General features: G+C 44.1%; 3 protein-coding genes across 6 annotated transcripts in view; 2 read left to right on the top strand and 1 right to left on the bottom strand.

Annotated features, from left to right (window-relative positions):
• The window catches only part of PER3 (period circadian regulator 3), a 31,798-nt gene extending 30,452 nt beyond the window's left edge, over positions 1 to 1,346 (top strand). For all 4 annotated transcript variants that reach the window (XM_055002064.1, XM_055002066.1, XM_055002067.1 and 1 more), the window contains 2 exons: positions 248 to 398; positions 864 to 1,346. In XM_055002064.1, the coding sequence (XP_054858039.1) occupies positions 248 to 398; positions 864 to 932 (220 nt within the window). In that variant the 3' untranslated portion in view covers positions 933 to 1,346. The remainder of the gene's footprint in view (positions 1 to 247; positions 399 to 863) is intronic.
• A 5,239-nt stretch (positions 1,347 to 6,585) lies between these two features.
• UTS2 (urotensin 2) lies at positions 6,586 to 10,673 on the bottom strand. Its single transcript, XM_055001435.1, has 4 exons — positions 10,571 to 10,673; positions 8,815 to 8,934; positions 8,284 to 8,327; positions 6,586 to 6,690 (listed from the first exon to the last, which is right to left on the bottom strand). The coding sequence occupies exons 1-4, from the start codon at positions 10,671 to 10,673 to the stop codon at positions 6,586 to 6,588; spliced, it is 372 nt and encodes a 123-aa protein (XP_054857410.1).
• Positions 10,674 to 12,562: 1,889 nt separating this feature from the next.
• The window catches only part of LOC129344633 (coiled-coil domain-containing protein 50-like), a 49,915-nt gene continuing 49,587 nt past the window's right edge, over positions 12,563 to 12,890 (top strand). Inside the window, exon 1 of the mRNA XM_055001432.1 lies at positions 12,563 to 12,604. The gene's annotated coding sequence lies outside the window, so the exon portion shown is untranslated. The remainder of the gene's footprint in view (positions 12,605 to 12,890) is intronic.

The raw sequence follows: 12,890 nt of genomic DNA on the forward strand, positions 1-12,890 counted from the left end.
ATTTTGCAACCAGCCCCCATTAGCTTTTCTCTAAAAAAAGAGACTTTATTTAAAATGTAATTATACATATTTCCACGTAACATTAATTTGAGATTTTACACTTCTGGGAGTGAAACAGGGTGCTGACATGCTTTATCTGATCAGTTCTTGGTGTTGGATCCCAGCTCAGTTTCATGCGGAATGTTTTGCAGGACGTGATACAGTTAGAACTTCAGCTGTGCTTGATCCCCACTCTTGTAATTTGCAGGATGCAAGAGGATGTGCTGAAAGGGGACCTGGAAAAGCTGGCTGCAATGACCAAGCAGCAGCCTCAGTTCACAAAGGGGCAGAAGGAGGAGCTGGCCGAGGTGCATCCCTGGATTCGCACCCAGACTATCCCACAAGAAATTAACACCCATGTAAGGAAACTTCAATTTTTGTACAGTCCTTGGTAGTTCACCATAACAGCTCACTAACACTGTGTTTTGTTTTTCACTGGATTGGGAATTCCAGTCTCTAAACTGAGACTTTTAAAGTATAGGCTTTTGGGTATCTGGTATTAGCTGTAATTTTGGCACTTGGTATGGTTGTGTTTGTTTTAGAATATTTGTACCCTGCCTTTGTGTCTTGGGAGAAGATAGATAAAAGTATACAGGTGCTTATTCTTGGAAGTGAAGGGAATGGTGCGCAAAATCTCTTCCCAGTGATTCAGCCTTGAAGAAACAATCCACCATCGAGGGATAATCTGAGCTTTGGAGAAGATCTGGCAGGGCACTGATGGAAAAGGAATGTTGGACTGGACATAGCCATGATCCAGTCCCACAGGGCTCTTCTGATGCTCTTGCACTTGAGTATTAGTTACGTGATTTTTTTTTCCTTCCTAGGGTTGTATCACATGCAACAGCAGGAATACCAGCTGCATGGTTGCAGCTCCTGATGAAGAAGGGTGGTGAAGAGTGCCTCCATTCCAGTATGCCCTCATCCGTGGCAGTGACCTTGGCCTTATGCTAATGGGCACCCCACAGTGTTTCCCCTCACCTCAGCAACAGATTGGTTCCAGAGTCAGTTTTCCTCTTCCGCTTCTGATTTTTTAAGAATTGGAAATTATCATAAATAATATTGGATTATGTTTGGGATGGTGCAGTGGGGCAATTGCTATAAATTACCAACTGATGCTCATTGGAGCTTGTACAGCATTGGCAAGAACGGATGTTTGCCCTAAACTGAAGCATTTTTTGTGTCAGTGGTGTGATTGTCACCAGGGTGAGAGCACGCTCACTTCCCTTTTAGCTCTAAACTTGCTTGTTCCACGTTTGTATTCATTGTCCATAATAGAAAAGAGTCCAGTAGCACCTTTAAGACTAACCAACTTTACTGTAGCATAAGCTTTTGAGAACCACAGTTCTCTTCGTCAGATGCATCTGACGAAGAGAACTGTGGTTCTCAAAAGCTTATGCTACAGTAAAGTTGGTTAGTCTTAAAGGTGCTACTGGACTCTTTTCTATTTTGCTACTACAAACTAACACAACTAACTCCTTTGGATCTTTGTCCATAATGGAACTGGACAGCCTCCTGATTCTCAGCTTTGTAATGTGCATGTGTCTGGATTGATGTGATGGGCTCACTGGCTGGTTGAGGTGTTCTGTATTTAAGTGGAAGCAAGAGGAAAAGCGTTATTAATTATCCTACTGTAGTAGCACTGACCTGGCTAGTGGGGACAATAGGTGCCTCCCCACCATCACCACATACTGAATTCATATCTGGAAAAGTTCTTGAATCTTGTACACCCAGCCTAATACATGTTTCATACAGGAAAAGCAATGCAGCGCTAAGCTCTGTGGGATTGGTTGGTGATCACCCTTCTTTGCCCCACCATTGATTCTGCCTTAGCTAACTAGGAGAGGGGATAAGAACTTGTCTAATGGAGAGTCTTCATGTGAAATATCAGTGCCCTGTGGGGTCTGTGACTCTGGCAATGATGGAATTTGTTCTTTTACAGCAGAGCTAGCCTAATGGGGAAAGGCTGCTAAGTGGGGTGACCTGCTACAAGTGTCTTTTGCTCAGGATGGGCCCTCACAGCTCACCAGGGATGCATGGCTACTTTTTCCTTTGGTAGATAATTTCAGCTTTGCAAGGATAACATTACTAGTGCCACTCTGTGTGCAGCAGTGATGTGTTTCCTGCTCCCCATGGGGGCCTCACTAAATCAGAAAGATGGAGCCAAGGGCTCTCTGGAGAGTCACAGGGAGACAGTTCCCTCAGTTGGCCACTGTTCGCTGCTGTGAAGGGCAGCAGTGAACAGATCTGACCCTTGGGGAGAATAATCCATTACCAGTTCTCACTCCTGTCCGTGGATCTTGCAAAGGAGAATGTCCTGGTGAATGGTGCCTAGTAGATTAGCAGAAGTAGGTGGCTGGGATTTAATGCCTTGGTGCCAGCCTTGGATTGCCATGCATATAACTTGATATTCAAATGGTGCTATCTGATGCTGAAGCTACTACCGAGGGTAGGCAGTAAAGGTTCATTAGGAAGAGAAGAGTGCTTTTCCTGGGGTAGCATTATAATAGGGTAATTTTTTTTCTAATCAGTCTAACTTAGAATGCACTTTGAATTTAAATCTTTTAGTTTGGATTTATATGCTGGCTATCAGCAAACTTGTTTGTATGATATATTTTAAAGTGTATTTTACAAGTTGTCTTGTTCTGTGTATTGATATTGTTTTCTCTTTTTAATAAAATCGGGAAAAACATTTCTGGGTTATGATGATGGTCTGCTGGACCCTATTTAAATAAATGTAATAGATTGTCAGTCTGCTAACAGTTTCAGAGGTTTAGAAAAAAAAGCGACTCTGCCTTTCCAAGTAACAGGACAAATTCAGCACCAGAAAATCTGCCTTTAGAAATAGGATGTCTGTATCTGAAAAAAACAGCTTCCTTTATAAAAAATGGTTTATCTATGAAGGAACTGGTGCTAACTTTAGACTCTTCTTAAAGAGAGCACTGGCTTTTATTGAGGGTAAGTTTACTCACTGTTCTTTTTACTGTGATCTATCACCACCAAGTGAAAAAGAATTCTGCAATGTTTGCGGTTATTTTTGTTAATGTTCTTCAGCTAGTGAGATGGCACCATGAAGAATTACTCATCTTGTTTTCTGTGCTGTTCCATAATTGGGATCTGCAGCTTTCACAGTATTTCCAAAACCTTCCAGAGCTTGAGTTTGCATCTTTGGGGCTCCCTTTGGCTGGAGAAGGTCTGTCAACCTGTCGGCAGGAAGGGGTCAGGCACCTTCCTGCTTGCTCACTTCAGTTTGGTCACTGTGACAGCAGCATTGCTGAGATTTTCAGCATTTCTATCTGTTTTTTTTCTCCATTTTTCCTAGTAGGGAGTTTTTTCTTTTGTTTTCTGTTTTTTTTTTTAATTTCATTACACCACCATGTTTATTTTCAGAAGAAGAATGTGCTTTTGGTGTAGTTCTGTAAGAGTTCATGGGAGTAAATGGAAAGTTAGATGTCCCCAGTTGTTGTTTGGGGGAGAAGAGGGTTCAGGTTGTCGTGTTTGCTGCCAGAAATTCACAAAAGAAGCTCATGGGGACTGTTACTGAAGACTCCTGCAGACACATAGACCACTGTATCTAAATATACCAGTTCAGTTTCACTCATCCCTGAAACTCAGGGATGAGTGAAGACCATTCAGTGAAACTTGAGAGATTTAGATTTTCCCAAAAGATGATAAATATATCATTGATGAAAGGTAAACAAAAAAAACACTCCAAAAAAGGACTGAATGGATAGAAAATGAACAGGGCAGTTTCCACATGACTTACCGGGCTCTGGAGCGTTGCACAAAACACACGGAAGATAGCGTCTTCTCCCGTGAAATTGCGCCAGGAAGACACTATCATCCAGGAGTTTTGTGCGACATCGCTTCTTCCTGACACAATTTCCAGCAAGAAGATGCTATCTTCCGCGTGTTTTGTTCAACACTCCTGAGGCCGGTAAGTCATGTGGAAACGGCCCATATCTTCAAGTTTAGACATGAAGAAATTGGCTGTAGTGGGTGCCACTGCACTCCACACTGGCACACCCTGAGTCTGATAGAAAACTTGGTCCCAAAGCCAAAAATAATTCTCTAGCACAATTTCCAGCAGTTGTAACAAGAATGATGTAGGAGGACATAAATCCTCCCTGTGACCCCAAAAAGATCTGGCTCCTTCAAGAGCATCTGTGTGTGGGTATGTTAAAGGTGTTATATCCAGGATTAGTAAGACATCTGTGCCAAAATGAATTCCTTCCACCTTCAACATTTAATCGTAGAGTCCCTTTCATAGGATTCGTAGTGGAAACAAAAGGACGAAGATGATGATAACAAATTTGGCCGAAGGTATCAGAACTAGAATCAGTAAGCTTACCTGAAGGAAGTCTTGGATGCCTTATGAATTTTGGGCTACGTATAAAACAGGAACTCTGGAAAACTCATTGAGCCCTATAAACTGTCATGTCCCCTAATTGCCATTCAGCTTCCTATATGTAATCCTTGGTATCCTAAATAACAATCTCTCCCCCTTTATCAGCTGCTTTAATACCAATTGATCTATCCTTACATAGATCTTCGAATACCACTGAGCCTGGCTCTGCAACTCCAATCATGCTACCTCCTCCTAAGAACTGCTTTCTCAAGTGCAAGAACATTACAGTTAACCAGTATAGTGGGAAATGTGCCTGGCTGCTGCCTCGGGCAGTTAGGAGGAGGATAATTGGAGCTAGATCCAGGCACAATGAATTGGTTCAGTTCCCAGTCTGAAAAGGACAGGGGGCATAAAGGTTTCGTCTCATAATGCCTAATCAGTGGTCAAAGAATGGTGCTTCATGATCCTAATGAGACGTTGGCTCCTTACCGTAGCCCCCTGTACAAAGCAGTTAATCGGTTTTCTCAGCTCTTGTGCCCTTACATGTAATTGCCCACCCAAGGAAGCCTGTTTGGAGAAGGTAGAAGCCCAAGGCGTTAAAGTTCAGAATTGCTTTTGGGGAGGGGCAACACTTAACTGGTTGTATGATCCTGGGGTTTTTAAGTTGGATGAGTTTGGTTTTGTAATTTGGGTTGTCTTGGGGAAATGGGCAAGCCATTGAGTAGACATTTAGTATCTTGGGCTGCTGCCACCAAACAATTCATTTGGAGGTAGGGTTTGAAATTAAAGTACCATTGTCTACTTTCAGCAGACAGCACTATTCATGGTTCTGCAGTACAGGCCAAAGGAGTGGTGCTCCTTTGTACAGTACAGGCCAGTACAGGTGGTGCTAGTGACAATTCATCTAGAAATGAGATGTGAGTGGGAAAAGCGTCTCTTCAAAGTTTGGCAACTAGTATGCACTCACCCAGCATGACAACAATGTGTTAAAAGTTGAGGATAATGAAAAGCTGAAGATGATATTTAGTACTCCTCTTTATATTTAGTACTACCCATCTTGATTATGATTTTGGAGAATGTCAGAAATGTTTTAACTAAATGGTGCTCTACTGTCCCCCCACCTAGTGTACAAGATGTCCACATTTACCAATAGATTAAGTAGCCATTGGCTGGCATTGTGGTGTTCGTAACAGTATATCCACACTCTAGAACAGCAGTCCAATAGAACTCCTACTAAAAAAAAAAATGCTGTTGAATTGAAACAAGAACTCACACCTCCAACATGCATAAAGTAAGCACAATATGCTTTGACTCAAACAAGCTCTCTGGAGAGTTTACAAAAAGAAACGGAACATAAAGACTGTATATAAAAAAGAGCCAATCATTTCATTTGAAAAGCTTGAGCTTTTCTTGCTGTGTTTCTCCTGCCAAGCTGTGTCTGAGCCCAGATCATTTATTGATTGTCGGGAAGATTTGTGGCGTGCCTCAAAATGTGTTCTTGACGGAATGGGGGCCTTTCATTGGATTGGCTTTTCTTTTAAGAAGCATCAAAATTGGATGTGATTTATAGGACAAGTTTATAGTGTCCGAGATAGCTAGACGGAGATTTATGGCGGGCATCACTGAAATGTCTTCTAACCCATATCTCAGTGCCAGTTACTGTATTCATTAGAAGTTGGAAGCCAGGCAGTCTTGTTTGTGCCCCTACACCTTGCCTTTATTGTGAAGGCGCAGGGCTTAGGGAATAAACATGCTTGTATTGGTTTGACTGGCATAAATTAAAAGTTCAGCCTGGAACACGGGGGCTCAGTCTCTTCCCTTACCTTTGCACCAAACTTTCCTCATGGGCAAAACTGCAGGAACAGTGATCTTACTGAAATGGGTGGTTGAAAGGATGCATGGAAAAATTGCACAGAGAAATGGTTAACACATGCCATGCTTGGAATGTCTTCAACCTGCCTTACTCACTGCCTTTGCCTGCACACAAGGTAAGGATCCTTCATTTACACAGTCTTTGCAAAACGGAATTTATTCACCTCCCAAACACAAAGGAGTAGGGAGTTTGTTTTTTGCCAATGTCACATTTATTGTCATTTTGTATACAGAATTGTACAGTCGTCCTCAATAACATCTTCATAAATTAAGGAGCAGGGCAGGCGAGAGTGGATGTGCGGAATGTGGAGTGGCTTGCTCCCAGCTGGTTACACACAGTATTTCCAGAAGCATTCAGAGAGGCTGCTCCGTTTCTTGTCCTTGGTCAGTAAGCGGTTTAGCAAAGCAGTCCTGGGGAAGTTTCCAAAGAGAGCCTAAACAAGAGCACAAGAGGCAAGATCAGACAGGCAATTAAAAGTGGTGGGTGGGAGTAGGTGCCCTGAGTACAATCTGGCCAGGGGTGCAAGATGGCCAGATTCTCTGCAGTATATTGTCAGCTATATTTATTTATTTTATTTATATTCCGCCTTTGTCACTGAGACTCGAGGCAGATTACATAGTGTGAGAATAGTAAAATCAGTAGCAAGGACAAGAGCAGGCATTTCCATACAGTGTCAAGAACAGTTCCATCATAGGGGAAATGAAGACAAGTTTACATTAGCAAGGATCCAATATGGGGTTGAAGAATTGCTGAAACAGAACCTAATCAATTTTAGGACTGACATTAAACAATCCTGAAGCACAGGTAGTATAAAGGATTACATATTTAAAGCAATAGATAATATGTAAGGTAACATAATGATGAAGTTTATGGTTCCTAACTCATTAGCGAAACATCTGGGACCCCTTTCCTACAATATCGCTCTCCTAGCTGAGAAAAAAGCCTTTTTGAATACTTCAGTTTTGCATCGTTTGCAGAAAGCCAGGAGCGTGGGGCTCTCCAGACCTCTTCAGGCAGGCCGTTCCATAGGGTAGGGGCCATTTGAACCATCTTTCAATTCTGTAACGTTTTCAGTAAATATGCCTTCAATGTGATAAGGTGTGTGGGGGGGAATCTAACAGGTACTAGATTGTTCAGAGGTTTAATGATGGGCCTAGCAAAGTGATATTTCTGCATGGCTCAGTTGATTCAGCACTAGACTCTTACAAGGTCTAGAGTTCGAATCGCTTTTAACGGTGGTCTAGAGTTTGAGCGGGAAGGGATAATTGGGATTGGGATTGGGAAGGGATAATAGCCCAACGCAGAGAATGTGCTGTATGTGCAAAAGGTTCGGTCCTCAATGAAGTAGGCCAACTGGCCAACCCCATCAGGTGGACTCGGTTTTCTGACTCTGGCCCTTTCTGCTCTGAAAGGAATGCACACCGTCTTTCATGCAAGTGAGATGTGGCTGTGGAGCCTTCTTCCCTCTTGGTAGTGGACGTAGACTTGAGAGCAGGGCAGATAGGTCTTTTCTGGGAAAACCTGACATTTTGAAGGCTGACCAGATGGCCTATCCAAGCTGGGGGTGGAGCTTCAGTACCTCCATCTCCATGAATAACAGAATAAATTATGCAAAAGATTTTAAAATGTCAGTGATGCAAAAGTGCACAGAATGGCTTGGTTAGCACAGTGGATGCAAAGGCAACTGTGGGAATCTCTTGGTTCAGCATACCCACACCTGCCTACTTGTCCGCCCCAAGCAATAGAGGTGATGGAAGAAGCAACAGGATGCTGGGAGAGGAGACTGGGTTTGGTTCAGAAGATGGCTTCTGAGCAGTTAAGAGGCTATAGTAACCAGAGGCCGGTCCAAGTTTAGAGCATGGGAAATGTGTTCCCTTTTTCGGTTGTACTAGTTCCTGTCTGGGAACATCTCACACCTTGAATCTCTATTCCCACCCATGATCTTCCCCACTTCCTGTGTGTTTAATTCTGAACAGGGATACAGTGAAGAATTCTTGTTCCATTTACAGGTCTGCTGGTTTCTTACCTCTTTGACATTTTCTCTTGGGGTGAAGCTGTTGTGTCCTAAACCTGGAATGCAAACAAATGTACATGGAAATGCTGTAAGTGTTCAAGTATCTTGTATCCAGGTTCTCTGACTGGGTGCCTTTTTAGTTTTAGTTCTGCATCCTAACTGGAAATTCAGAATAGTTTGCAATAGATTCAGTGGTGACATGCAAGGCATAGCTTTCCTAAGTGGTACCTGGTTCTCGCCTTTGTTTTGCTGTCATCACTGGATTGACAGGTCTATAATCCTGGAGTGGGGCTATTTATGAGCTGTTTCCAAAGAGGAGCAATTTACAAAATGCAGCTTTGCAAAGAACTGTCAGTCAACGTTCTGAAGATGTCTGCACTATTTTGTGGGAGGGGGAGATTTGAAAGGATGCACACTTGAATGCACAACAGCTGGTGGAATCCTTGAGAACATGCAGGTTAATGTTAATATGGCCCTGTGTGTGTGCACACGTACATGCATACATGCATGTGTGGAGTAGCCAAGGGCAGAAACCACACTCACCAGATTTACTGGGTTGATTGTCCACCTGTGCTCCAAGTAACCTTGGAAGAATCTGTCTAAGGGAGCCCCGATTCCTGCTGTTCAGCGCCTCCAAATTTAACCCTGTATCTTCATTGACTGCTGTAAAGTGAAAATGACACAAAAGAGACATCAGATGCACTGCTCAGGGAGAACCTGCCTCAAGGACAGGTGCAGTGTGAGAAATGTCTAGCAAACAGTATAGTCGGTTTATTGAGACTTAGGTGGCAGGGACTGCCACAGACTTCCAAGGAACAGAGAAAACTGCACTGTTACAAACTCCCACCCATTTTCTATTTTCATTTCTTGTAAAAAGCCCATGAGTAAAATCAGCCAACCCCAAGCAATGTAATTCTGTATAAACAACACTTTGAATAATGGGGGACCTCTTCACATAGATTTACATGCATTCTCTCCCTTTTTTCCCCTTATGAATTGTTTTGCTGAACTAAAGGTCCATGGAGCACAACATCCTGTTTGTAACAAATGACAGTGTGTTCCATAACAGGTAACAGTAAATACTATTTGATATTCTGTCTATCAAGTACATTTTTTCCTGTCCATCCTCCAAGAAACTCAGGGTGGCATACAGAGTTTCCTCCCTACTTCTGTGTTATCCTTAACAACAACCCTGTGAGATAGATTTAAGATAGACTACCTCAAGCAAGTTCCCAGTGGAACTTCATGGCAGTGTGAGGATTTGAACCCAAATTTCCTGGATCTCACTCTAAAGGCTACACGACACACTGTCTCAGTATCTCATATTTTGTGTCTGATGCTTGCACGCATCCAAACAACCAAGAGATTCCAACAAGTCTAAAACATTCCAATGTTGAAAAAACATTTTGCTATCAATGTGCACATTTGATATTTTACTTCAGCATGCCTCCTTCCAAGATTTGAAGGTCAAATTTCAACTGTTGACCCCTGTTTGTTTCAGATCTGAAGAGGTCAGCTCACTTGCCTTTTGGTTTGTGAACTGGGCACTTTGAAAACAGGCATCGTCTTGCTCGTGGAGATGACATACAGGGGTAGGGCTTTCGATATTAAACAAATGTGTACTATATTCCAGCTCCAGCATACTGGGTGGAGCCAGTATCCTGGCAGGTGCATTGCTGCTATCCAAAAGATTCTGTTTCCTTCCACATTTAATTTCCCCTCGTTTGCTGAGATCAGCTCTGAACTCAGCACCAAACTACAGTCGCCGTGGTGTCTTTTTCATCCTGTGAAGCTGAGAAGTGAAATTTCCTTGCCTTGGCCCAACCTTTCCAGAGGTGAATTTACTTTCTTCTTCAGCGATTAGAATTCAAAGGCTGGCAACAGGAACCTTTCAAACATTACTCATTTTTGACTCTGCCAACGGTGGAACTCATGAGGCATTTAAACTACCTGGCTTCCTACGCACTGTGCCAAGTTCCAGCCGTAGAAGACAATTCGCACATACAAGCTCATCCCTTGAGGGCTTGTTTGCATGTGTGAATTGGGTCGTCACAGATCAATCCCCACAGAACAGTCTTTTCCTATTGCTTCCAAAAACAGGGCTGTCCAAGGAGGGTTCAGTTCACACATTCCTATAGCCCTGTCATTAAGTGATGTGTGAACTAGCCTTTCTGTCACTGAACTTTGAAAAAAGCTGGGCTTTCGGCAATAGCAAAACCAGAGATGCTTAGCAGCACTTTTTCCACTGCAGGGTAACTTCATGTGTTGCCTAAAGAGAGATGATCAACAGAAATCTTACCTGAGATCCAGTAGGAGAGGTCACTGGAGCTAGCCACAGGGACAGCCCAGAGGGGCCCGGACAGACTGACCAGAAAGAAACAGCTCCATCCCAGCTTCTCCATTGCGTGTTACTGAGATGGTCAGTCTTGACCTCCTTAGCATAAAGTTCCCACTCAGCCGCTCTGCCGTTCCTGTTGTTTTCCCCCCAGTGGCATGTGTGTATATATAATATACCCACCCGTGACCTCACAGCGCCCGTAGTCTCCGCCCCGCAAGGATTCTCCAATGAATTTATTGCCCAAAGACGCTCAACAGAAACCCATTTTTGCATTGATGTCATCTTCCAGAGTTCATGGACCATAAATTTACTGTCTCGCTGCCTGGTGGACAGAGTGAATGTGATATCAAATGGTGGGGTGGAAGAGGAATAAAAAAAAAAGTTTATAAATTGGGCATAAAATAAAAGAGAGCACCTTCTAGTGATAAATCACAGGCTGGCATACAAGCTGGACGTCATTTGAAATGGACTGAGGATTGAAATGGCTGATTTATTAATCGCAGCAGGCCTGACGCAAGGCATCCAACAGGGAACGTGCTCCCTGCCTCGCCCACCCTTCGCCAAGTGGGATGGATGAGGTGACCTGTTGTGTTTGGGGCTCCCATGCCAAAGGAGAGAGGGTTTTGTTTTTGTTCTTTTTCTCCTAGAGAAAAATTAGAAGGGCTCCTCTCTTTCCAGCCACCCCACATAAGAGCTGCCTTGGGTTAGTGAGTCTGGACTTACATCCTCCTGCACAGTCACGTAGCTTTGTCGGTACTTGGACCAATAGAGCCAGGGGCATGCTCTCAAGTTTTACTTTCATGTGGGTGTTTTTAAATACATGGGGGGGGGGATTCCTTGTAGTACAACATAACAACCGTGCTGATGGGTGACAGTGGGGCTGGGATGCATGGATGCTGGCAACTGCGCCTGGTAGAACACCGTGTATGTCCCATGTTCCCCTTTGCCAGTGAATGCAAGGCCAGTGAAGGATGGGGTGGGAGGACATGCAAACAGAGAACAGCCCAGAATACCTGCCATTAACTCAGGGACTTTGGGGTGCCGTTGATGCAGGACCGGATTAGATTACAAGTGGCATAGCCCCATGCCCAGGCAGCAGTGCCTTTGGGCACCCTTATCAGGCTGGGGCCCCTGCAACTGCCCACCTGCACAGCTCTGCTTGCTTTGCATGGCTTTTCCCTAAGGCAGCAGACCTCTCTACACAGTGTAGTAAGAAATTCTCTTCCTCTATCACTGTTTAGAGATTAATTACACACAATGCTTTTAAACCTCTGCTAACTAGCCCGTCTATTAAGCATCATCCCAACTAAGATACTTGAATGGAGCCCTCTGTGTTGTGAAGTGTGCAATAAGGAATGCTAAAGAGATCTGGGGGAAATGATGTGGAAATGTGGAGTTACTTTCTTCCAAGCAGGGGAAGCTGCCCGGGGCCAGTCCTAGGGGAAGGCCCAACCACCTATAGCCCCATCCACCCTCGACAGAGGGGGGCAAAGAAGAGAAAGACCAGGCTCCCACCCCACCACTCACACCCACCCTGTTCAGATCATGCCATTCACTCAGTGACAGCTACTCATCCCCACCCCATCTGAGGCTCAGGTGGCTGGTTTGGGAGCAGGCACTTGTCCTTTTCTGTTCAAGAGCTTCCAGTGACACCTCCCACCCGCCTACACAGGTCAAGGCTGCTCCTTGCTTGGGTCTGGCAGGGAGGCCCCCACTGGGGGATGGCAGGGGTTCTAGGGCTCCATCCTGGACTTTTGCACAGAGCCCCCAAAACTCGTAGAGCTCTCCTGTTACCAAGTCAGATTATACCTCGCAGGTGCTATCATGTTTCAGTGGGAGAGTAGGTAGCTACATCCAAGATGGGAGGGTGATCCTATTCTGTGGCTTCTTGCTTTTCTTAGGTACCTTGTTGGCTGTAGCCCATTATCCACTTTCAACATGCAACAGAAGCATAGCTCTAAACTGGGAATTTAAGAAACTGCTCCGGCTATCAAGGTAGGAAGATGAAGCAGAGAGGTTGGAGGTTAAACAACTAATCTTGTGTTCTCTACTCATACTGGCAACACCCCTCTACAATCTCATGCAGCCTCATAACCTGAAAGCCTTTAACTGGAGGCGCTGGGGATTGAACCAGGGACCTTCTATGTGAAGGAAAAGCACCACTGAGCTACAGACCCCCACCCCAAGTCATGCATTAATACAGAGAAGGAGACGGAAGAGATGGTACCTGTTCTAGAAAGGTGTGGCAGAACTATTGTTGCTTGTGATGAGTAGTCTCATT

This window comes from Eublepharis macularius, chromosome 17, assembly GCF_028583425.1.
Source record: "Eublepharis macularius isolate TG4126 chromosome 17, MPM_Emac_v1.0, whole genome shotgun sequence".
NCBI lineage: Eukaryota > Metazoa > Chordata > Lepidosauria > Squamata > Eublepharidae > Eublepharis > Eublepharis macularius.